At 42.3% G+C, this 25,135-nt stretch overlaps 1 protein-coding gene across 5 annotated transcripts in view; it reads right to left on the bottom strand.

Annotated features, from left to right (window-relative positions):
* Positions 1 to 13,145: 13,145 nt before the first annotated feature.
* Positions 13,146 to 25,135, bottom strand: part of LOC147903467 (Clathrin adaptor complex small chain family protein) — a 53,057-nt gene continuing 41,067 nt past the window's right edge. For 2 of the 5 annotated variants that reach the window (XM_087372534.1, XM_087372536.1), the window contains exons 6-7: positions 21,755 to 21,846; positions 13,146 to 13,582 (exon numbers count right to left, since the gene is read on the bottom strand). In XM_087372534.1, coding sequence (XP_087228660.1) covers positions 13,519 to 13,582; positions 21,755 to 21,846 — 156 coding nt within the window. In that variant the 3' untranslated portion in view covers positions 13,146 to 13,518. Of the gene's footprint in view, positions 14,059 to 21,754; positions 21,847 to 25,135 lie in introns of all 5 variants that reach the window. The other 3 variants (XR_015540767.1, XR_015540766.1, XM_087372535.1) reach the window with 3 other exon arrangements.

Here is a 25,135-nt window from a genome sequence, read left to right as displayed (position 1 = left end):
GACCTGCTGTTCATCAAGCCATCCGCGATGCTCCAACAAGCCTCCCGACTGCATGTAACAGGGCAACTACTCTGAAGCTTCATCCTGAAGCTTCATCCAGCTGCTTTCCCACCCGGCTTCCTATGAGGCTTCTACAATAAGCTCCCACAGAAGGCCTGCACGCAGCCTGCAGCATCCATGACTTGGACTCCCCAACAGACGACGTCTCTCCAAATGAGCATCTCCATCAACAGGCCTACAGCATGTAAAGCCCTCCACACAACGGGCTGCCTCACAGCCTCTAGGCTATCAGCGAGAGCTTCTCCCATAGCCACCAAGCAACACCTCCATCAAGCTTCAACAACGACTCCAACTACTTGAAGACCTCCAAGTTCTCCACGACCAGTGTCAACAGCCGCCTATCAACCACACGCAACGGCTCCCTCATCGACTTTCTGGTAGCTCCAGCCTCACGCGACTCCCGCTCCAAGCTTCCACCACAGCCGCTTACGAGCCAGCAAGACGCGAGCATTCCCTCATAGCCTCGTGCTCCAAAGCATTCATCAATCCCGCGCTACATGCAAGCTACGACTTTCTCACCAGCACGAGCTTCTACTCAGCTCTCCTTTCGCTGTCGTCTGCAGAGAAGCAAAGCTTCCATTTCTTTCTCCTAGCATTAGGCCACGTGGCAGATAGGCTCTAACCAAGGTTAGGTGATGTTAACCCATGGTTCATAGGCTTGGTCAGTTTCTAGCCATGTGGAAGATAGATTCTAACCTTGGTTAACACAATGGTTGAGTTTAGCTAACCTTGAGTTCAAAGACTTTGGTTAGGTTACATAGGGTTTGGTTCAGTTACAGATTGGTTGAGTTTCAGTTTGGTCAAAGTTATGCCACATCACCCAAGTGCCTTCTAAGCACAGAGCTTCTTGTTAAGAACAGTATGGAATTCAGCATGTGAATCCCTGTGCCACATCATCAATGGCCCTCTTCTTCACAAAACCTTCAACAAGGCGTAAGTTCCAATCCAGAAGGAATTTGCACACGCTCCAAAAAGGAAAAGTGATCGTCTTTTTGAGCTCTATGCGCCTATTAAGTCAAAATCATTGTTGACAATTAGACACTGCCAATATTGAAAGAAATCAATTGGTAAGACCTTTGCAACAAATGGAAAAGCGACGCGTGTATGCAAAAAGCATGCCAAAAGCACAATTGTATGAGATGACCATAGCACAGAGCATGGCATCCACACATAAAGAATCAAGGCACATGGAAGAACAAAGCATCATGCATCAAGCTACATCAAGCAAAGAAGAGAACGACATCCACAACATGTATTGAGAAATAAACATCCTTGCCACCTTGAGCCCACACATTTGTAAATCAAACCTGACCACCTGAGAGTAGCTATGAAAGCACCCAGGGGAGGTATTGACATGTAAACCAGACTTGACCACCTTAAGTAGCAATGCATGCACTAAGGGGAGGTGATGGAATGTAACGTCTGACCACCTTGTAGTAGCCAAAGGATTATGGCATCAAGGGGAGGTGTTGAGATACGGTGCCATGAGCACATAGATTAAAGGGCAAAGGTATGTGATAAGGAATGTATTAAAGTAGCCACCCTAGGATGTGGACTACATGATGTGGAGATGTGGATTGAGGATATCCACAAGGAGAGATGTGGATGAGAGGATCCCACATGGTTGACTATTCAAAGGGCACTCTCTATATAAGAGGCCTATCATGTATTGTTGAACACACATTGCAAGAGATATAGATTTGCTATCTCCCTCTCATGTCTTATTTAGTGTGCTTTGAGCCTCCTTAGTTCTTCTGCTGATCTTGTGTGCACTAGGTTTAGCACGATCTTACATTCTTTCTCAACCACGCCCTCCTTGACCCATTTCTAGCCATTTCTTGAAGGATGGAGAAGGTGGAGAAGATGATGAGGTGGCTAGAAACGGGTTGGTGGATCTGACACCACATGTTGGAGCAGCAATGGAAACATGATGGAGGCACAAGAAGATGGAAGAAGATTCTTCTTTCATGAGAGAGATGGCCAATATATAGGCAAGAGATACAACGTACCTATGAGCTCAAGAGAGCATCTAGATCCACAAATTTCTCCATGAATCTCTCAATCACACACTACACTCCTAGATTCACTCAATCACACCTACTAACTGACACATCATCAGCCACACCTACACATTCACACACGTGTTCACACACTCACTCATGTGATCACACTTATAATCATAGACTTTGAAACCTTCGGTATGATCTCATTACATCAATTTGTCCCTACAGCCATCATCACTACCAACATAAGAACTTGCAAGAAATCAAAAGGTTAGCTTTTTCTAGGATTGCTACCATTGTAAGCTACATAAAAATATATATAAGTTAAAGTCAATAGAACCCCACATCATCTATAAACAATTTAAGGTTGAAAAAATGAAAATAATTCCATCGACAGAACCCTATTTTTCTCCATTGATGGAACTTCAAAGCAATTCACAGCAAAGACGATCCACAAACTGATGATTACCACAAAAAAAGTAAACGAAGAACTTCACGTAAACTTTGGAAGAGTATCAGAACTCAGGCTGCTTGAACCAATCTTGTAGGTTGTGATAAGTGGAAGAATTTCTGAGAACCCTTGGAGTGCCCATGGTTGGCTGATCTCAAAGTAGCAGGAGGAGGAAAGAAACTATAAATTGGTATACCTTAGGAAAAAGTTCAAATCCGTGACCTGTGGAGGCTATGGCAGATGGGTGGAAGCAAGAAGACAATCAAGAGCGGAGCCATTGCTAACAAACTTGTAGCCTAAAGTTTCCTATAGAAATGTCATCGCTCCATCAGCAATCGGGTGTCGTCTTCCTTCCATCTTAAAAAACTTAATCAATTGTGTAAATGGATTAATCAAAATTTCACATCTTATCATCCCTTTCCTCCTCTTTGATCCCATCCCTGTGCATAATTCAAACTGCTGAATGTTGGAAGAGCGGTTGTTTCTTGCTAATGTATCATGGTTCCTTCGATTATGCCTCTCCACTCTGTTATGTCCCCCCGCGATGCGACTCAGAATAGCAGTCCAGACTCCTGCTCCTCAACTATGCTATTTTCCTAGACATCATGCTTTCTCAAATTGGAATAATTGAAGAAGCGAGTGCTAGCTGGATCATGGCAGGCCGATTGGGGAAAGAGTCAGCAAAGCTCTCATGATACAAAGTAGAAAAGGCATTGTATTAGTAGAGGTATTTGAGCCCAAATATGCCAGCAAGTATAAGATGACAATGGGCAACACATATGGGAATGCAAATGAGGCTAAGAAGAAGCCTAAGGTGACTGATTGGTATGAAACAAAATCAGCAACAACACCATTTTTGAGGTTTCCCACTGTTTACAGGCATTAAGATGCCATATGCTAAGCCATACATGTCATTTGATGCTAAGCCAAGAGTTAAGCCAAGTCTTGGAAATGAAAAATCAAAATTTAAACAACACACTAGTGCTATTATGGTCAGGCAAAGCAGGCAAACTTATGCTTTAAGTGTGCCGAGAAGTGGACTCCCGAGCATCGGGAAGTTTGCAAAATGCACAATAGTGGTACTACAAAACTCAACATGATTATTGAGATATCAAGTGATGAGGATTTAGTGGATGCTTAAGAGACTTTGGAGGCCACTCATGATGATTCAGACGGTGCACAAGTCGTGGAAGAAGCTCCAGATGTTGGAGCCACAAGGGGGCTGATTTCCCCTTTGATCCTGGTGTGCTAATGAACATAATATGCATGGTATACAATCCGATGGCACTCAACCCACATGTTAAATGCGAGGCCATTGGCCTAATGTCTTTCATGTGCAGCATCAGATTGCTATGCCTTTCTTGTGCGAGAGGATGCGAATGGAAATGCTCCTGTGGACGAGGAGGAGATCTATTGGGATGCGCAACAAACAATCTATGCTATCTCTTTTCATGCCTTGATGGGTGCCAAAAGTGCTAAAACTATTAGATTAAAAGGATAAATAAATGGTAGGACTATTCACATGCTTGTGGATAGCGGTAGCACTCATTGTTTCATCAATTCTAAGACCTTACAGAAGGTGGGACTAATTGCTACTGAGGTTGATCATGGGCTGAGAGTAGAGGTGGCAAATGGACAGCATTTGGTCAATAAATTTTGTTGCCAAGATGCAAGGATGAAGCTCTCTGAGGATTATGAATTTGCTGGGGATCTCTTGGCACTAGATATGGGCCCAATAGATGTTGTCCTCGGCTGCGATTGGCTAAAATCTTTGGGTAAAATCAGCATGGAATTAAATGCCCTATCACTCAGCTTTGTCCACAAGGGTAGAACTATAGCATTGCATGGCATTTCCACTCCTGATTTGTAGGTCATTTCAGTAAGGCAGTTGGCCAGAGAGCTCTGGAAGGAGCATGCCCTCTACGCATTGGAATGTGTCAGTATCTCAAGGGGGTAGCATTCCTCGTGTTGAGGATCCCAAGAGGGATGTGGATCATGCCATTGTTCTAGAGCCTAGCAGTCATAAACAAAGCCCCATACCATCTCTCTAAGGTTGAGTAGGAGGAAAAGGTAGTACAGGTGCGGGAAATGCTTGAGAAGAGCTTCATCTCTCATAGCACTTCTCCTTTTTCCTCTCTAGTGCTTCTGGTGAAGAAGAATGATGGATCACATCGCATGTGCATTGATTACAAGGATCTAAATAAGGCCACTATCAAGAATAGGTTTCCAATCCCCAGGATAGATGACCTATTGGATGTATTAATGGAGCAACATACAATGAATAGATCCCATTGCTTGATGAATATACATCGATGATGTAAAGAAGAAAGTGAAGGGTCTTAGGATTAATAGGAAAGATCAGCAAGAGCTGCTTGCCCGATTGATTATGCCGTGATGCAAAAAACGTAAGCGCAACTCGCAAGGATAATTAGACAGGATTGAGTGTGCAGGATTATAATAATAGGGTGGGGACACATGACTGCTAGGCTTGTAGGCGATGTGAACAGCGTAGAGGTGAAGATCAAGATGTCAAGGATTGTGGTAATTTATGGAAGAAGCAAAGCGAGGGGCATGCACTAGTAAGATCTATCAAGACTTCGTGTAGTGAGGAAAATCTAAGATTTGGTCATAGCGACATACACGATCTACAATCAAACCATGGATTCGATGAAATACATTGCCTTCCTTCTCTTTTGCATCAGTTGTAGTGAGTTTTCTCTGCACTGTCTTCGTTCTTCACGAACGCTCCAATTTTGTTTACCTGTTGTCATTTGATTTGCATGTGATTTACAAGAGCTGCCTCCACAAAGATTGTGTAAGTTCTTTTGATAAATAATCACCTGGATGATCTATTGATTAACGAACCTGCATTGTTTCCTTTGACTGCCTCATCTGCTTAAAATTTCCAATCAAAACCATTGTCTTGTCGACGAATAAATCCGTTGTTGCTTAGTCAAAGTAGGATCATAGCTGCCTTTAGACTCGATGTTGAATCATTATGAGTATAACATGCATATTAATTTGACTTATGGTAAACGGAATTGTTTCCTACTCTATTGTTGCTCTTCACTGAGCATTAGTGCTTTAAACAAGAAAGTACTAATAGATTCCCATTCAAAATGAGCATCAATATCAAAATAGACCACGACTGCCGGCCAATCAATCCGGGACCTTGTAAGGACCTTCATACTTCATCCGAGTTGAAACATTCTGATAGCCATTTATCTCGAGCACCAAAGGTCCGAAGTGTTGAGATATGGTGCCATGAGCACATATTAGAGGCTAAGGTATGGTATAGGAATGTATTAAAGTAGCCACCCTAGGATGTGGACTACATGATGTGAGGATGTGGATTGAGGACATCCACAAGGAGAGATGTGGATCAGAGGATCCCACAAGTGTTGACCATTCTAAAGGCTCTCTCTATATAAGAAGCCTATTATGTATTGTTGATGATATACATTACAATAGACATTTGAGTGTGCCTACACCTCTCTCCCTTATGCCTTTCCTTATCAGCTTCCATCCTCCTTGATCTCCCTTTTAACATGGTATCAGAGCATAGGTTTAGTTCTCCTGGTCTAGTTCATTGAGTGTTCTTAAGACATTTTTTAGTTCATTTAGGTCATTCTTAAGAAATTCATCTTAAGATTGAATTTTATGGTTTGCACATGAGCTTCAATGAGTCCATGGCACAATTTGTAAACAAAATCAAAAGCATTATGACCCAACTAGAAGGCATAAATGCAAAAGTAGGGGAAAAAGATGCACTTGCAATTCTTTTTAAAAGCATGCCTATAGAGTACAGCTCACTGATAACCACTTTGAAGAATCTCTCAGATCCAAAGTTTGAGGAATGTGTATCCTCTCTTCTTGAGAAAGAAAAAGAGTTGAAGGCATCGACATCGACATCAACATCAACACGCAACAACAATAATGAAGAACAAGCATTGTTCAGTAAAACATCAATAAAGTGTTACCATTGCGGAAGGATGGGTCACTATCAAAGTGACTGCACATTAAATAACAAACCAAAGTGTCACCATTGCAAGAAGCTAGGACACAAGGAAGAAGATTGCAGAGTGAAGAACTAGCGGCCCAACTACGTGGAGTCTTCATCAAGCCATGAGCAGAATGACAAGAATAACATGTATTGAGAAGCCACATCCTTTCCACCTTTAGCCTATATTCTTGTAGTCAAACCTGACCACCTGAGAGTACCATGTAAGCACCTAGGGGAGGATTTGATCTTGTAACTCACATCTGACCACCTTGCAGTGGCCAATGGATCATGGCACCAAGGGGAGGTATTGACATATGATGCCATGAGCACATATTAGAGGCTAAGGTATGGTATAGGAATGTATTAAAGTAGCCACCCTAGGATGTGGACTACAACATGATGTGAGGATGTGGATTGAGGACATCCACAAGGAGAGATGTGGATCAGAGGATCCCATAAGTGTTGACTATTCTAAAGGCTCTCTCTATATAAGAAGCCTATTATGTATTGTTGTTGATATACATTACAATAGACATTTGAGAGTGCCTACATCTCTCTCCCCTATGCCTTTCCTTATTAGCTTGGATTCTCCTTGATCTCCCTTTTAACATGGTATCAGAGCATAGGTTTATTTCTCCTAGTCTAGTTCATTGAGTGTTCTTGAGAGATTTTTTAGTTCATTCATTCTTTTTTGAGGTCATTCTTAGAGGCGGTCTCTCTCAACTTCCCTAGAGCTTGCCTGGTCTCAACAAGATATAACTCTTGCTCCGAATCTCACACATCAAGCGGTTTCTTTCTTTGTACTTCTGACATTGCGAGTAGAGGCATTGGATAGTGATGCCTAAGAGTTAAACTCTTAGGTCTTTGAGGGCTAGCGACATCGGGTTCTCCACAAGGAATTAGCCGAACCAAGCAAGCGAAAGTAGGGGAGCATATAAGCAACAGAAAACATGCAGTCAAAAGCATGTAGCATAAAAGAGGGGCGACCAGACGACCGATGCAAATGACCAAGCAAAGTTTTCAACAATACAAACGGCTGTCAACCTTTAACAACTCCTGTATCTTCGGCCAACCGAGCTCATCAACGTCATTCAAAGAGCGGGCCTACAGCAGCGTCAACGGCAACGGGCTGAGCTTGGTGCCACATCTTGTGCTTGAACTTCTTCAGCGACCAACACAGTAGCTCTTGGTAAGCTTATTGCTACCTTCATCCACAGCCGACCTTCTGCTCCTCCTTTGAAGGACAGCAGTGCCAGCCCGGCTCTGTGGCTCTCTTGACTCCCAACTTTGTGGTTGCGCAACAAAACTACAGTCTCCACCCCACATAAAGGACTTTTGCGACGACAGCTCCAAAAGGCCTGCAAGCCTGTCTTCTCTCTAGCCACGTCTCATTCTCTGCACCAGAGTTTTCAATGACCCGCAAGAGCAGCACACGAGCAGTGTGCATCAACAAGACACACCACTCTTAGCTTCAGACCTCCATTGGTGAAGAAGGACTCTAGAATGCTCACAAGGAACCGCTTCGAATTCCGCCCTCCACTTCAGCTCTCCTCCCGAAAGCTCGATCCGTTCCGATTGATCTTCCCAACAAATTGACACGTGGCAGATAAGCCCAAGTCAACATGACCTTGGGTTAGGTAGATTTTTGGACACGTGGCAAGATTACATTTCCCTTAGTTAAGTTTCTTTAGGTTTGGTTAAGTCAATTTGCTACCACGTGACATAGGGACACCTCAGCACAGTAACCCCTTGCCAAGCACAATTTGTAAGTTGCATGTGAATAGCTTGTGCCACATCATCAAAGGCCACCTCTTCCTTAAAAACTTTTACCAGCCCATAACTTTAAATCCAAAAAGAATTTGCACACGCTCCAAAAAGAAAAAGTGATTGTCTTTTTGAGTTCTACGCGCTTGTCAAGTCAAAATCATTGTCAGCAATTAGACACTGTCAGATTTGAAAGTTTCTTCAACCGGTAAGACCTTTGCAATGGCAATACGCACCCCAACTGTTGCAAAGTTCACTGGGGAAGGATTTCACACCTGGTCTACACAAATGAGGTGTCTTTTGATGCATCAAAGGCTTTGAAAGACTATAAAAGAAGACATACCCATTGCACAAAATGATGCCTGGAAGGAAAAAAATACGAAGCAGCACTATCACTCATTGGTTTGCACTTGGGTCCAAACATAATTCATCATATAGACTCCAAGGATCATGCCAAAGATGCATGGGATGAGTTGAACACAGTGTTTGGTGTGCAAAAGCGAAAAACTAAGAAATTCATCTTAAGATTGAATTCTATGGTTTGCACATGGTCTTCAATGAATCCATGGCACAATTTGTTAACAAAATCAAAAGCATGATGACCCAACTAGAAGGCATAAATGCAAAAGTAGGGGAAAAAGATGCACTTGCAATTCTTCTTAAAAGCATGCCTACAGAGTACAGCTCACTAACAACCACTTTGAAGAATCTCCCAGATCCAAAGTTGAGGAATGTGTATCCTCTCTTCTTGAGAAAGAAAGAGAGTCGAAGGCATCGACATCGACATCAACATCAACATCAACACGCAACAGCAATAATGAAGAACAAGCATTGTTCAGTAAAACATCAATGAAGTGTTACCATTGCACTATCAAAGTGACTGCAGATTAAAGAACAAACCAAAGTGTCACCATTGCAAGAAGCTGGAAAACAAGGAAGAAGATTACAGATTGAAGATCTAGCAGGTCAACTACGTGGAGTCATCATCAAGCCATGAGCACAATGACAAGAATAACATGTATTAAGAAGTAACATCCTTTCCACCTTTAGCCTATATTCTTGTAATCAAACCTGACCACTTGAGAGTACCATGTAAGCACCAAGGGGAGGATTTGATCTTGTAACTCACATCTGACCACCTTGCAGTAGCCAATGAATCATGGCCCCCAGGTGGTTGAGATATGGTGCAATGAGCACATATTAGAGGCTAAGGTATGGTATAGGAATGTATTAAAGTAGCCACCCTAGGATGTGGACTACATGATGTGAGGATGTGGATTGAGGACATCCACAAGGAGAGATTTGGATCAGAGGATCCCACAACTATTGACTATTCTAAAGGCTCTCTCTATATAAGAAGCCTATTATATATTGTTGATGATATACATTACAATAGACATTTGAGTGTGCCTACATCTCTCTCCCCTATGCCTTTCATTATCAGCTTGGATCCTCCTTGATCTCCCTTTTAACATGAAGATGGTCCGATTCCTCTGATCACTCACATATCAAAATGGAATTGAGATTCTTGGTGGTAAACAGGCTGTATGTTAAAGACAACCCATATTTAAGAGCCCCTCCGTGTGAGAGGGGCCATTGAGTATGCTAAATCACTGGAGAGAGGTTAAGATAGACCCAAAAACTATTCCTCATTCGAGATTGGCAATTTAGCCACCCGGATTTCATATTCTAGAGAGTATAAGACAGCCGGAGTTAGTCAAATTCTCTCGCATCCTCTTGGTCCTCCGTGATCTCCCCGCCCACAGTCAACCCATTGACAATGATAAGCTCGATAATCTCAACAATCAGATTGTCTTCAACCTTGACATCGGCCCCTCAGTTCCTGGACATTCGGCTCTACCTTCAAGTCTGCAACCTCCATGGCCATCACATTTGCACCTTCGATCACATGCATGCCACCCACTTTTGGAAATTCCGCTCGTACTTCACGTGGATCACCCCCGCTAATTGGACTGCTACGCAATCCTCCAGACACTCCTCTCCACTTCAACGCGGTTGATCCGAGGGTGGCTCATCAACATGAAGGGGGGCCTGTTAATAGCCACAGCCATGGAGCACGGTGATGGATTTGGCCATATGGGTTTTAGCTGCAAATGGCTCAACATCGTTCTTGTCTTGCGGGTTTTGAGCCTCAAATGACTTAAGACAGAGGTAGGCACCAAGATCATCCAAATTGGCAAGAATAACACGAGCCATTTGGATCCTATATATGGATAACACAAGAGCCATTTGAAGACAAGGGGAGGTTGAAAGAATGCCTTGGTGCCATATGGGCCCAAGAGGTTGTAACAAAAGAGATATGAGAGATTGTGAGCCTGCACTGCCACCTCTTCCTTGTCGACCCTCACAAGTAAACCTCTGATTCCTTCAATTCACCTTCCCCTCGGGGACGGTAAATCTTGCAAAAACTTTTAATTACAAATTGCCTACCATTGCCTTTAATTCCTCTTCTTCCCGAAGTCACAAAATCCTAAAGAGCTCAGAGCTCTCTCAATCCATCCCTCTATATGTTGCCTTGAAATCCAGGAAACACTAAATCTAGGCTTCCAACATGCTAATCTTCTCCCCCGATTCATCAGCTCCTTAATAAAGTCCTTCAGCGAGCTTCTACCAATTTTTCGAAGGTTACAATGAATCTCTTGTTATGCTGGTGCACATCATCTTTGGCTTTGGAGATGGGGTACATACTACATGCTCACTCTGAATCATCTATAGCTATGTTTTATATATGATTCTAGCTCTTACAATGTCAATGCTCTGTGCTGCAAAAGCTTGGATGTCTTTCCTATTGGGGAGGAGCGGAGAAGATGCACCACCGAGTCTTTGTTCTTGATCTTAGCTCTTTAACAAGCCTTCATGGCACGTGATTTGGCTCTTACAATTTCTATTTCATTCATTCCTTTCATATGTGAATATCACATTCTAGTTGACTTAGCTCAAGCACACTTTCTCTTCCCATTCTATCATCTTGACAAGTCTTCAGCTTCTGTCATTGTTGTCTCTACTGTCCTAATAAAACTTTCGTTGCGTGCAGAAAAGCTCTCTCAATCGAGCCCAACAACAACAAGGTTTGTAATCTAATGATCTGTCTGATGAAGATTAAAGAAGACAAAGGCTATGCTGACAAGTGTGAAACTGGCCTGTGTTTGTTCGAGCCTTGAAGGAGCATGCCACACAACAATACCAAAAGCAGTTCTTTCACATCTAGCTTTCATCTCTAAAAGCATACTGTAGACCATTATGGGTAAAAGCAAGCAAGGCGACTGACGACTCTCAGGTAACCCTCGTTATCCCTCCACCAAGGAGCAAAACAGTCCACAGCCATTGAAGCCAATCGTATTGTCTTCTAATGTCGATGTAGACAGCTAAGTGTTTGGCATCTTTTTATTGGCACCTATGATGAGTGACAACGAGTGTTATTAGCGATCTCGCTCATCTCTTTAACTTAAATTTTTAATGTGACAGATTATAGGGAAAACAGTGGGAGAGGTTCGAGCTATGGCTGACATGCACCAACACAAGGTTGGGATGTCTCAACAGGCATATAAGTACTTCCTCACTGGTCAATCCTCCTGCAAACACTTTTCTTTATTCTGCTGTCTTGCAAAAACCATTCAAGGAATTGAAGTCCATGCTTTGCAAGTGAATTTAGCACTTTGAAAGAGCTCACGAAAGTTATCACTTGATCTCAGCTCTACATACATGACAAGCTGGTAAATTATTTTACACCATCTTGTTTCTTCAGTCTTTTGTGGTCAGTTTAACAATTGTATACAAGTTTTACCTTGAAATTGAGTGTTGTCGATGCGTGTTTCTATCTTATCGTACTTTACAATCGAGTGGTCTATGCATGCTTCCATGTGCTATCCTTGCTCGATTTATAATTGAGACTAGTCAATACTTGTTTGTGTGTTATCTTTGGTATAAAGGCAACTACGAGACAATTTGACATTAACTTCGTTACTATTTGAGAAGTGACTTCAAATTTCTTAATTTTGATTTAATATTCGATCAAAACACTAGATTCTTTCTTGTTTTGATCGACATCATCCTCCCAATACATCTTTCCGTAACATCGAATCCTATAAAGAGTTTGCTTTGGATTTATTTACGTGCAATGTTGACCTATAGATGGGGCTTTTAAATGTTGAAGATTACTACAACTCCTTTCTCGCTTTGTTCTGCCAATTGCTTAAGAGATATTCTGTCAATTGCCAAAAAAACTATTTTCTAAAAATATATGCTACCAAAAGAGGTATTCCATCAAAAAGAGCTTTTACCTGCCAAACGGGCTTTATGCCTACCCAACGGACTTTATGCCTGTCAAACAAGCTTTATGCCTGCCTAATCAATAGTAGAGATAGCCAAGTTGGATGCAAGATTAAAGGATGAGATGTCATATGGTTGTAGTCCATGACACTATTATTTACGCTACAACCAAGGAAGAGTTATGAGCTCTTGTCAACGTAGTCTTATTCATGTATTTGTTGGGCTTCAATTTCGAAAAGACGCAAATCTTTGAATATTACCAAGGCAATAATAAAACACTACCCCTAACATTTGCAAGGAGGATCGGGTCCTGATGGATCTTGTGTAGTGTCTCATGCTTATATTTTGTTCATTCTTTTTTATCCTTTAGGAAGTTTTAATTAAATGATAAGATCCAAGTTCCATTTTAAGATAGTAGCTATGTGCTCTATGACAACAATGGGACCCTAAAGTATAGCAAGTGCGCAATGAATGGATTAATAAATACATGCCAAGGACTGCGACATATAGCAAGCCATCAATGAATTAATTAATGTCAAGAATGAACAAGGGATGTCATGATAAACCGGTTTAATTTTCCATTTAAAGGGCCATAATCTCGCAACACTACACTTGTTTCGAATAGAGTATAGAGTGCATGATCTTACAAATAATATTGTGTCGTTGCAACTAGAGAGCTCAAGGAATTTATAAGTAATTTCTTTCAAACGGATTGTAGATGTCTCGAGTCTCATAAGACGAGCCCAGTGCATTTGTGCACACATGCACTCTTGTTGTAGAAGCAAAGGACAAATAAATGTTAGCAATTAAATTGAATATGATTTCATTGAGAGGCTTTGTAATGAGACAATTTCTGTTGGACCATATAAGAAAACATTAAGAAAAGGATCTCCTGCATCTCACATCAGGGTTCCATAAACAAACCACTCTAAAAAGCTGTTGCAACCCTAAGAGGCAGCGGAAAGTCTTTCACAATATGGCGGTACAAACTCAAATGGAAGATGCGTCCCCCTGCTTGCAAGTTAACAGCAACAGATACGTATCAAAATCATAGGCCATGTTAACATTTTTTGCAATTAAAATTACAAGCAAAGAGAAGGCTATGAGTTTGCCAAACCTAGTATTTTTTGAAGCACTCAAGGAAGCCTATGCTGAATGATGATGATGTGGAAACCCCAAATTTTCATCTTGAACAACATTATCGAGTTTAAAAGTTTGAGTCAGCACCGATCAAATAACCCACTCTGCTTGCATGAAAAAGACTTACCTTTTGCATCCCAAACCCCAATGAATGTTATGCCCTAAAAAAGCACCATTTTGTTTGATGATTCCAAACAATAATGTAGAGAAAACTGAGCCAGGCCTGACGAGCACCACCATCAACAGTCATGTCTTGTGAGATCATGGTAAAGGGAATCAGTTTGAGCCACTAGCGCTTCCCTGTAGCTTTAAGAGCAATCGAGATCATATCTGTGAGGCTCTCTAGCCTGCAATAGTATTGCAGAAATTGTCAGACCCTCCCTTCCCACTTGTTAAAACCACATTCCTTTTGCAAGGAGAATCCCATTTCTTCCTAAAAGTCCCACAAGAAAAGCAAAACGTACAAAGATGAATTCAAAGAGCTCCAAGTCAACACCTGAAATTATATTAGAGAGTACCACATTACTCCTCTTCTCTATACCCATGAGATAGAACTATCTAGTGTGGCAAAACGAAACAATTCCTAAGCAAAGCACTCGGAGAGGGAGTAAGAGACAGCCTACCAAAAGCTGAAAATATGTTATTACCAGAGGTCTAGAAGGTTATGGGACATTAGAAGTGATTCCAAATAGAAGTACAAATAGCACCAACTGCTAGCACAAACCGACAATTCTCCTACCCTATCTTAAGGTGATTATATCATTTAAACACTAAGAGTCTTTGCTAACCTCAGCAATAGACTTCAAGTGTCTGTTTACATCATTTACAGGCTCTAGACTGACAATATTAACTTCAACTTTCTTGTGAATTACATCAAAACGTGAGTATGAATTGTGTATACTACTTTTCCTTGCAACTGGCCAAAGAGAGAGAGAGAGAGAGAGAGAGAGAGAGAGAGAGAGAGAGGTTTATTAATGTTTGCAGACAAAAAAAGCCTATGAGATCAAGTCTAAATTACATCATGAGAGAAAGCCCCGTGGAGGGGAACGAGAGCTGTCTAGAACACTTCTAAAGATCCAAATCTAGCTGAAGCTAAAGAAACTGAGAACTAAAAACCATGCACATACGTCAAATGCGAGCCATGAGAGATCTAAGCTCCAGGCTAGGGTCCCAGCAGAATATCCTAGTATCTCTGAAGCATGTCAGATATCAGTACCTGGTGTCCTCTACTCCGCTTTGCAGGATGAGCTTGAGCATCATGAGGCCACTTGACACTGTGATGCAGCAATGATAGTAACCTGTAGCCAAACCTCTTGCTCTTTCAGCTCCTTCCTGTGGTGGGCTTCAGGTCCCGTGCTTTGCAGAGGCATCTGAAGTTTGTGAAGAAGTTTATAACTTCACATTCGGATATCATCAGGTGACACTTTAAATATCAAAAGACACCGACACTCTAAATGTATGCCTTTTGGGTTTGAAATGCCCAAGCAACATTCATGACCTTGACAAGTAACATCTCTTGGCCTTATCTTGATAAGTAGGACATCATCTACAAAGATGGCATGTTGGTCTTCAACAAGTCCTTGGTTGAAACAAGCAACATCTTTGACAAGCTTTTATCTTAGAGAAAATTTTCTCTACATCAACATTAAAAAGGTGAGTTTTTTCATACAAACCTGGAGTACTTGGGACCTATATACCACACATGAAAACATTATCTCATGAGCTGACTTGTGGTAAAAAATGGATCAACATCACCGAAGCGCGCTGAAATCACCTCCAAAAGTAGCCCCTCGTGCAAAAAACGACCTCAAATCTATTTTTAGCTAACATATACCCATGGAACCTCCGCTTTTTGAGTTTTTTCTAAAGATGTCTCCAAGTAAACCAAGGACCACATGTAGCTAACCAAACTTTTACCGTTGGCTTCTCATGCAACCTCCTAGATGCCATGCAACCCTACCTTTGTCATAAGACTCCGTAAAGTGCGCTCATCTTCCAGTACTTCCCTCAGTCTCCATCATCCTCATCACATGCACTGAGCTGCCAATTTCCCAGATCCACAAGCAAAAGCTTGTGGTGGGCACGCCAGTTATCCATGAGTAGCCATGAGCACTTCATCATCAGTTCCTGTATTCAAGGTCTCTCACAAAATCATATTAGGAAAATCATGATTATTTCCAAACACAAAACCAAAAACTCGAATAGGTTTTTTATTGCTAGTAGCTACTTCCTAGCCTCCATGCCTGGAGCTAATCCATATTAGCCTTGAATCCCGCCTACCTACAGGTGATCCTACGTGTGAGATATACAACATGTACAACATTTACAGTGATTTCCCAGGCTCCAATAATAGGCCCATCAGCGTCCCATACCACCAAGTGGCACCCAAAGGCCTTGGAACTGTTGCTGGATCTTAGGCTACGCTAGATAGCAGGTACTTTTATTATTCTTGACCTGAAGTTTGTAAGAATCAAGTAATCCATCAACAAAGAATCCCAACAAAGTAAGAGGATCCATCTTTGTTGCTTGTGTCTGCCAAGTCTCTGAACTTTTGTAGATAGTTTTCAAAAGTAAGATTTTGTTTGGTCATATCAAGGGCCTTAAGCTTGTCCACAATATTATGCATAGCCTTCCTCTTCCTTCAAGAATGCTCGTCTGAAGGTTTCTTCAAATTCAGCCCAATTTGTGGGTTGCTGCTGCATTTCTTTCTACCAAAGAAGGGCTTTACCTACTGCAAGCTGAATTTTCCTGCCATCAAACTACACGTGAAATTGTAAGTGCGCCTGCCACTTAAGTAACCAGGTGTCCACAACCTCCTTGGTTCTGCCTTTCTGATCAAAAAGGTATCTAGAGTAATATTCGGGCCCAACACAGCATCAACATGTGTGAGAAACTTGGACGGTATTTGTCATCATCGTGTGACTGAAGTCTCTAGAGCTTGGATCTATTGAATCAACTGGTGATGATTCGAAGCAGCCCTTTCAACTCTTGCATCCAGATTCTTTAGAAAAGCAAACTTGGTGACCAAATCATCATAGATTTCTTGATCATCACCCCCCATCAGGTCCATACCTTGAATTTCTCCCTGGGAGGAGGTATTCTGATCAGCCATGGCAAATTACTGCAAATTTTCTAACCTGAAAAGGTTCTAGCAGAGAAAAGGCTGAAATCGCCCTTTTTTTAGCACAATGAAAATCTGTTTCGAAGCAATGAAAATCTGTTTCAAATCTTTTTTTAGCTGGACCGTCAAGCTCCAATTGTGGTTATGTATTATTGTCCCCCTCTAAGTCACAACCATCGTCTGATCCTGAGTCTTCAAGTCCTGTCTAAGAATCCCCTTGTTATGACTGATGGCTAGTGGCCTCCCATTGGGCCTTGGCAAGAGCATATGAGAAGGGACGCTACTTATCACTCTTGCTCAACTAGAGATGAAAAGACAATCTCCCATTGTTTATGGAGATTCCCTTTAGCGCAAAGGATCTAGCAATGCATGCGCCTCATGGACAGCACATCGTTATTTTGATGTACCAAACCAAGGCATGCACCACATTAATCCTTTCTAGTGCGCAAAGGCTTTGTGAGCCATCTTCTTGTCCCCAAAATCAGTAGCGAGCTATTTGAACTCAGGACATACATATTCTAGCTTCATCACTTTGCCGTTAAATGTATAACAGTCTCCATATTTTATGCTTGATAGCGAATGAATCCTATACGATGCACTTTAGCTTTGTGAAAGGCTGAAATTGAAAGCTAGAACTTTTTAGACGTAGCACATATCTGACATTTTTTCGCACATTTTTCATGTGAAGCCGACACTGGAATTGTGCCATGCCCTTTGATATTCAACTTGTAGGCATTTGCAACCTCTACAACACCAACTGTGGTGGACCGATTATTGATTGAAACCACTCTCCTCTACTTGTCATGTGCTTGCTAGCACCTGAGTCTATTAACCATAAATCAAAGGTGGTGGTGTTTGAGAGTAGGCAACTCTCATTTGCTAACATGAGATAACTAATGTAGACATAGTTAATCCTCATCAAAAGCATTGAGGATGGCATCCCCATGATAGTGTAAACCTCAGATCATGCAACAAAAGTTTGTTCGGAAACAAGACATAAAACTCGCTATCAATTTTGTGTCGACTGGTACCATGACAAAACACACACGAAAAAAGTCTGTCACATTCAAAACCAGGAGATCGCGCCTATCATTCCTTGATTATACATAGCTCATCAAGGAGATTCAAAAACTTATGACCAACGTCAAGATATACAGGACCACAAACCTACACTTTGTGTGACTAGTCAAGGGGGCCGAATGCAGATTCTGCATACCTCTAATGAGGGCTTCAGTGGGATCCATGTGTTTGCTCGATTGTAACTAAGTCCTTCTAACTATTGTGACTTGCGACCTTCAACACTTGGCCTCGCTGCTCCGACTCTCCCAACCTTGATGACTACTACCAACCACACCTTCGTCTCATGAGTGACCGTCAGCAGGCAGCCAGTACCGTACAATCCCGTCGTCCGTACCTCTCCCCCGTCCGTATAGTCCGTCAACAACAGTCGTACCTCTCCATTCGTACCTCTCCCTCTGTACCCGTTAGAAGCAGCTAACTGACCGTAACCTCGAGTTGGGCTAAACCCCCAACCCAACCCGAGGGTTAGGTTAAGCTAGGGGGTTCAAACAGACAACCAACTATGGACTACTGGCCTACCCTCTCCTCCAAGTCCCCCTCAACTCCCTCAACATACATCAAGATTCGGTACTCTACAGTTGCAGCCATGACACTCTCTCCATGGGTCATTTTGAGCCTTCTTGTTGGTAATTCTGTGCATATCCTTGGGCAACAGGATCAGATTTTTGATCTGCAGCAGGTATGTTGGAAAGCTGAAAGGAAAGCAAAGAGTGGACACAAACTCAGAATACTTGCATTACTTGCTTGTAGAATGAAGAAGAGTGAGGTCCTTAAGTAGGCACCTCATACATGCTCACTGACATCACTGATGACTTCAGAGCTCCACAATCATCTCCTCAATCTGCTCCTAGATTCTCTCAATCATCCTATGTGGCTCTTCCACCACCTAACTGTGCTTGTGGGCACTTAACTGTGTCTCTAGCACTCACACATAGAAACCAAGGTGTGCCTGAGGCATACACCTTGAGATATCCCAACAAACCCCCCCTCAAGGGAATGCCTCAGGCTATGTCAAGGATACATCTAGTCTCATAGTTTCTCATGCCATCTCATGGTGGTCAAGGATTAATCTATGGCTAGGTTCTCATGCTAGCAAGGGTTCCCTTGGGTGTAAGGTAAACAAAAAGGGATACAAAAAAGACCTTCCAATGGTTATCTCCCCTGCATGTACATGCACACAATGTCTGCAAGAGGTACCATGGAGCAAAACATACACATGGCCTACATCATAAGGTGACCAGAGGTATTTACAAAACACACAAAAACACAATAGTTTATTTCATTCATTTTGGAGGACTATCCAGGCTGAGTACCTTGACATAAAAGGAGAGATCTCGAGCATAGAGATGTTTTAAAATGCATAATCTTCAAAGGATGCCTCATCTTGTGGAGGCAAAATATCCATGTCAAGGCAAGGTCTTACCACATGGGCAGTGTCTAGTGCCTTATAAGATGGTACTATGATAGAACAAGTGGATCTGAAAGTCATATCCTTCAAGAGAACAATTATCTTGTCATCTCCATAGTTGTGTAGAGAAGCATATCTTAGGTATCTGACCTTCATCTTTTTCTTGTACTTGGAGTCAAATAAAAGTGCCATGAGAGGGTAGATCTCTGTAGTTGCTTCCTTTTTGGCAACCATTGTTTTGGCAATCTTCAACAAGCAAGTCAGGTTGGCATTTTCATCCTTTGTAGCATAACAAGACATTGCTTTATGTTTTGGCTTTTCACATATTTTGCATAAGCAAGCCATGAGAGGCTCTAACCCAGGTATTGGGTAGTGTCTTCTCTCTTACAGGGCTCAGAATAACAACTGAAATGCTTCAAAATATAAGCATTTAATGTAGCAAAGTCTTGTGACCAAATTTCAAACAATGATGCTTTCACTTACATGCTTCATAGAAGTGGCTGAAATGAATACTTTCCAATCAAAACCAGGTCTAGCAATTCAAAACAAAACTGAAGCCACACTTGTACTAAAGTTATTGAAAGTTTCAAAAAACTAGAAATGCTAGAGTAGCATTTTATGTAGCATCATCTTCAAAAACTTGTCCAAAACTGTCAAAACCAAAAGGCTGAACTTGGAGGGCTTGTAGTTCACTCTTCAAAGCAAGGAAAAGAGGGCTTTCTGAAGCAAAAGAAAGCTCATATACCAGAGAGGGTCCAGCACAGAGGTTGGACGAAATGGTGCGCACTTTTGCCCGGGAGAGTTGCTACAGGCTGAACCTGAGTTTTGACGATTTCTCCCTCGTTACTGAACCAAATGACCTGAAAAATGGCTCAAAATCTTCGTCTTGAGGTCGCCCATCTACTCCTAAGAGGGCTCAGGCAATGGCGGAGCAGGCAGGGAGTATTGAGCAACAGAAGAAATTCGCTGTTTGGAGAATGGCAGCCACCACAGACGTTTTTTCTTCAATTGCTTGCAAGTGGAAGTTCGCCCATACTAGAGGAGTTTCCAGCTCAGAGGGTTTGGGCAATGGTCGTTTGTAGGTGGAGAACCAAGCTCTCAAAGATTTTGAGAAGAAAGAGGAAAATGGAGAAGAAGAAGATGATGATGTGGCAGAAATGGGCTCAAGGGGGATCAAATGGCTCTGATACTATGTTGGAAAGCTGAAAGGAAAGCAAAGAGTGGACACAAACTTAGAATACTTGCATTACTTGCTTGTAGAATGAAGAAGAGTGAGGTCCTTAAGTAGGCACCTCATACATGCTCACTAACATCATTGATGACTTCAGAGCTCCACAATCATCTCCTCAATCTGCTCCTAGATTCTCTCAATCATCCTATGTGGCTCTTCCACCACCTAACTGTGCTTGTGGGCACCTAACTGTGCCTCTAGCACTCACACATAGAAACCAAGGTGTACCTGAGGCATACACCTTGAGATATCCCAACAAGGTAGTGAGAGAGCTACGATTGGAACAGGCAAAAGTAAAGGCTCGACTTCACATTCTCGAAGGGCCTGGTAAGCAGGCAGTAATTGATGAGGCTGTAAAATCTTGTAAGGATTCCCCCCTACCCCGCAGCTAGTCTCTACAGTCAAAAATCTCATTCACACTAAAGTACAAACTGCTAAGAAGGAAGTGATTGTGGAAGTGGATACCAAAGCATGTAAGTCAGATGTTCAAGAACACGAAGCTAGATGTGATAATGCAGTGAAGATTAGAATAGGGGGACTCCCAGAAAATTGGTACAACGAGGAGGACACATATAGTGAAATATTGACAAAGATCAAAGCAAGCTTGCCCAACATTGAATGGGTGGATGATGATGAGCAGGATGATGACGACTCCAAGCCAGCTTCTATTTTGCACTATAAAGGTCATGCAATCCTTACACTGAAGTCAAAAGATATGCGGATTAAGCTTCTTCGACAATCTTACAAGTTAAAGGGCAGCACTAATCAGAGAGTTCAAATCAAAACCAAAAGACTCTCAGTCTTAAACGGATGTATGGCTGTTAACTCTTCCAGACTATCATGTAGGTGTTCTAAATAATGTGGGTGGCTTTTTGCACTCCTTGGGAGCTGCCATGTGCCCTCCCTAAAGCAGATGTACTAGAGGGTTTCTTGCTGTCCCATAGACCTTTTGGTCTCCAGTGGACGTTAATAGACTTTCTTTCTTTCTTTCTTTCTCTTATTTAAAACATAAAAAGCTAAATGGACCCTTTACACTTATGTATCGCTACCTACAAAGAGGCAAAATAACAATCCTAACTTAGAAAGCACAAGCATACTCAATCAGACTCTCTTTACTTTATATATCTCGATACCTCTTTGTGATTATAAAATTTGGCACAAAACATTTAAAAAAAGAGGAAGATTATATGGGAATAATCTTACTTGAAAACTTCTTCTGCCGCCTTGATAACTTCTGCACTACTAGTTTCCACGACCTGCCCACCTATTATGAGCTCGTCCAATATAGTATGCACCTATTGAAACAAGAAAAGAAAGAGGTTACTTAAAAATTCTCAGCCTTCCAAAGGATGGACACATGAACAAGAAAACCATATATACAAAATCTACAACACATGTAGGAACGCTCAACAAAGCATATCAAAACAAGACACCCACAATTACATCCAAACATTTAACAAACCCCCCTTCCAAATATTGGCCCAAAACCCAAGACCCCCTCTAAGCTTAGAACTTTCTTGTGTGCATTGTGCATAATGCAATGTCCATAATGTGTTCAATTCATGGTCATAAGCATGTGCATCATCCTCACCAACCATCAATATACAAGTGCATTTTTTGCAATGTGCAATCTAAGATGAAGCAAGACCCATCTGATCAAGACAAAACAAAAGCGTATGTATAGGTATTTCTACCAGACCTTTGCAAACTCCCACCTATTGGAACTCTTTCTCCAAACATGACACCTCCCCTCCCCCCCATGCAAGAAAGGTCAACAAACCACATTAAAACACAAGCCGCATATTGCAAGCTGTTCCTCCTCACATGCCCCCCCCCCCCCTCCCGGCAATTCCCCACCCAAAGTACTAGACTCATCCCTAGTTGTTATGTTACATTGGGGAACTCTCTCGAGTTCACTATACTTGCTCTTAAAAAGGTAACTCAACCTCTTCTACTTAACATCCACGTCATAATATTAAGTAGAGGTCATTGTTGCCTTTGCAGTTGGCTTCCTTGGCAAATAGTTGTACTTGCTCCAAGTTGTCCTTGAGTCACACATACTAAAGATGATCACATTTGGTTGTCTCAATCCTTAAAACTTGACCTCGAAATCATTTTCAAGCCACCAAACCAAGAACTCCCATATCTCTTGTAGATCTTTATCTTGACAGAGGAGCAATCTCGTTGATGCCTTCCAACCATGATTCCTAAAACCTCTCAGAATTTCCTTGCTAGCCTCCAAGATGAGATCCATGGCATTCTTGCAAAACGTTGTGGGGATTAGGGAAGTAGGCATGCTCCAAGTTTGGGAAAAAGCAGAATGGAAATCTGTCAAAACCAAGCTCCAAGACAAAGTGCATGCATTAGGGATTGAACTACAGCAAATCAAACATATGAAAGGGACCACGGAAGGGACTTGTAAAGCCATGGAAGACCTCAAAACAGAGAATGCCAACCTCAGGAAAGATTGCACCTATGCAGGCCACAATGCAAGGGAATCACGCTGAACTTAAACAGCGAATCAGCAAAGAGGAAGCAAAGATGTTGGAATGGGAGAATGTGGTTAAAAAAGGCACATCAGCCCCTAAAAAGATATCATATCGGATGTCCTTGAGGAGGACAAGACGCAAAACAGCAAATACTTAAATGTACTAGTGAGAGGCTAACCAGTAGGAGATACCCCCATTGCGCACACCAAAACCCTGTTCACCGAGATCACAAGGATGCCAAACTGTTCTCCAAGATAGGGGTCAACCTCACTTGTGAGGCAGCCTGGAGGGTGGGCAAGGCTGATGCACCGGCAAGACCATTGGTGGAAGGATTCAAGACAAAAGTGGACAGAAGTAGTTGACTTGGAGAAGGAAAATGCCTATACTTTCTAGTGACACACACCTTCAGCTGCTAGTAGTAGGAGTTGGTTATGGCATTGGAATTTCCTGATTTTGTTTGCACTAATGGCAATTTTGGCAGCTATGGCCAAATCAAAGCCTCACTATTCATTGGCTAGAGGAGATTTTTAGAGCTATAAACAACTGTGCAAGCAGGGGAAGAGTCAATGCCAAAGCACACATACGACGGACCCTAAGTTCATAAACCCTAAAAGAGGACTTCAAATCGAGTACAATTTGCCTATACCTAGTTTCGAATGGCCCACACTTTATTCTACGATTAATACACCCTATGAATTCCCTTTATAATAAATGTCTTTTCTGCAAAGATAGGAAAATCGAATAAGCTTGAAGATAACCGAGAAAAAAAAAGCATTCATGATGGCATTATTTGGCCCAGCCCCTTGCAGGCTTTTGCATGATTCCTGTATCATTGTCTATAGCCGCAAGGAATAGCCACAAGACTATACAACGACCAAATATACCTTTGTAAGACTAGAATAAGTCCAATCATACAAATTTAGATTTTTTGTTGTTCTAAAGATCAATAATCTACACAGAAAATAAAAGAGAAAATGAAAGAGAAGAAAAAAAGAGGTAAACAAAAACTTTTATGAAAAATAAAAGGAAGACATACTTAGCAAGCAAAGCAACACTTATGTCGTCATCAGTGCCCAAGCATAAGCAGCTATACAACGACCAAATATCTCAATCCAAACAAATGTGAAAAATGGCCCCTAGGACTAGTACAAATGTGTTCCTATGCTCAAATGTCGTGGGAATACCTTATGTTATTACTGTTGGAGGTCAACATCTCCTAATGCCATTCTAAACAGAGAGGGCCAATGCTTGTGGGTGTGCCTGCCCCCCGTAAAGTTAGGCTAGTCTAGAGAGAGGGCCTTGTTGTAAGTGTGCCCACCCCAGTGAGAGTAGAGTAGGATAGAGAGGTCCTTCCGAGCTCGCTTGCTGCCACTATCAGCCCCATTGTGAGGTGCACTGGGCAGGTCAGGTGTAGGGCCTCCGTGGCCAGCACTACGGGTCCTTTTTAGGGGCAGAGGTGGGCCGACCTGCTGGTCAGCCACCTAGGCTTCTTGGTTGGGCTTATAGGCAAGGGGTCAGCCCCTACGTCTTGATTGAGGGCAGGAGGGGTCGGCCAGTTGGAGCAGCCCAGTTGGGGGTGTGTGCAGGAGGTTTGCCCCTCATATAGGCCCCATTCAGCCCATCTTATAGGGCAAGAGGAGGGAGCAGTCCAGTCAGACCTGGTGGCAGGGCTGAGGGGACGAGCCCCTTTAGGGCTGAGTTCCAGCCCTTATAGAGGGACTAAGGGGGTCAGCCCCCTGCAAGGTTGAGTCAGCCTTGTAGGGCAGTGAGTCGGCCCACATATGGCAGCCGACTGCAGGAGGGTGAAGGGCCATATACAGGCCCCCCTCACACAAAGGTAAGGTCGTTTATATTTCTTAACTATAATCCTTAAATTTCCCTGGAAGTCCAAATGAGATTGTTGGATCCCAAGAAGTCTTCATCGATGCGGGAGCACATCAACAAGTTACAGGAACTTTAGCAAGAGATCCTCCAGGCGGGGAGCAGATATCGTCCGAGGACACGGCCATAAGTCTACTGTCCCAGTTATCCTCTCAGTATGGTGCTTTCTATTCATCCTTGATAACAAGTGGAAGGATGAATGTGTTGACCTGGG

Source organism: Dipteris shenzhenensis, chromosome 3 (assembly GCF_047967505.1).
Source record: "Dipteris shenzhenensis isolate YYH24624 ecotype China chromosome 3, Dip_SZ_1.0, whole genome shotgun sequence".
In the NCBI taxonomy this organism is placed as follows: Eukaryota; Viridiplantae; Streptophyta; class Polypodiopsida; order Gleicheniales; family Dipteridaceae; genus Dipteris; species Dipteris shenzhenensis.
Note: the sequence above shows the minus strand (reverse complement) of the source record. Positions and strands in the feature narration are given on the sequence as shown.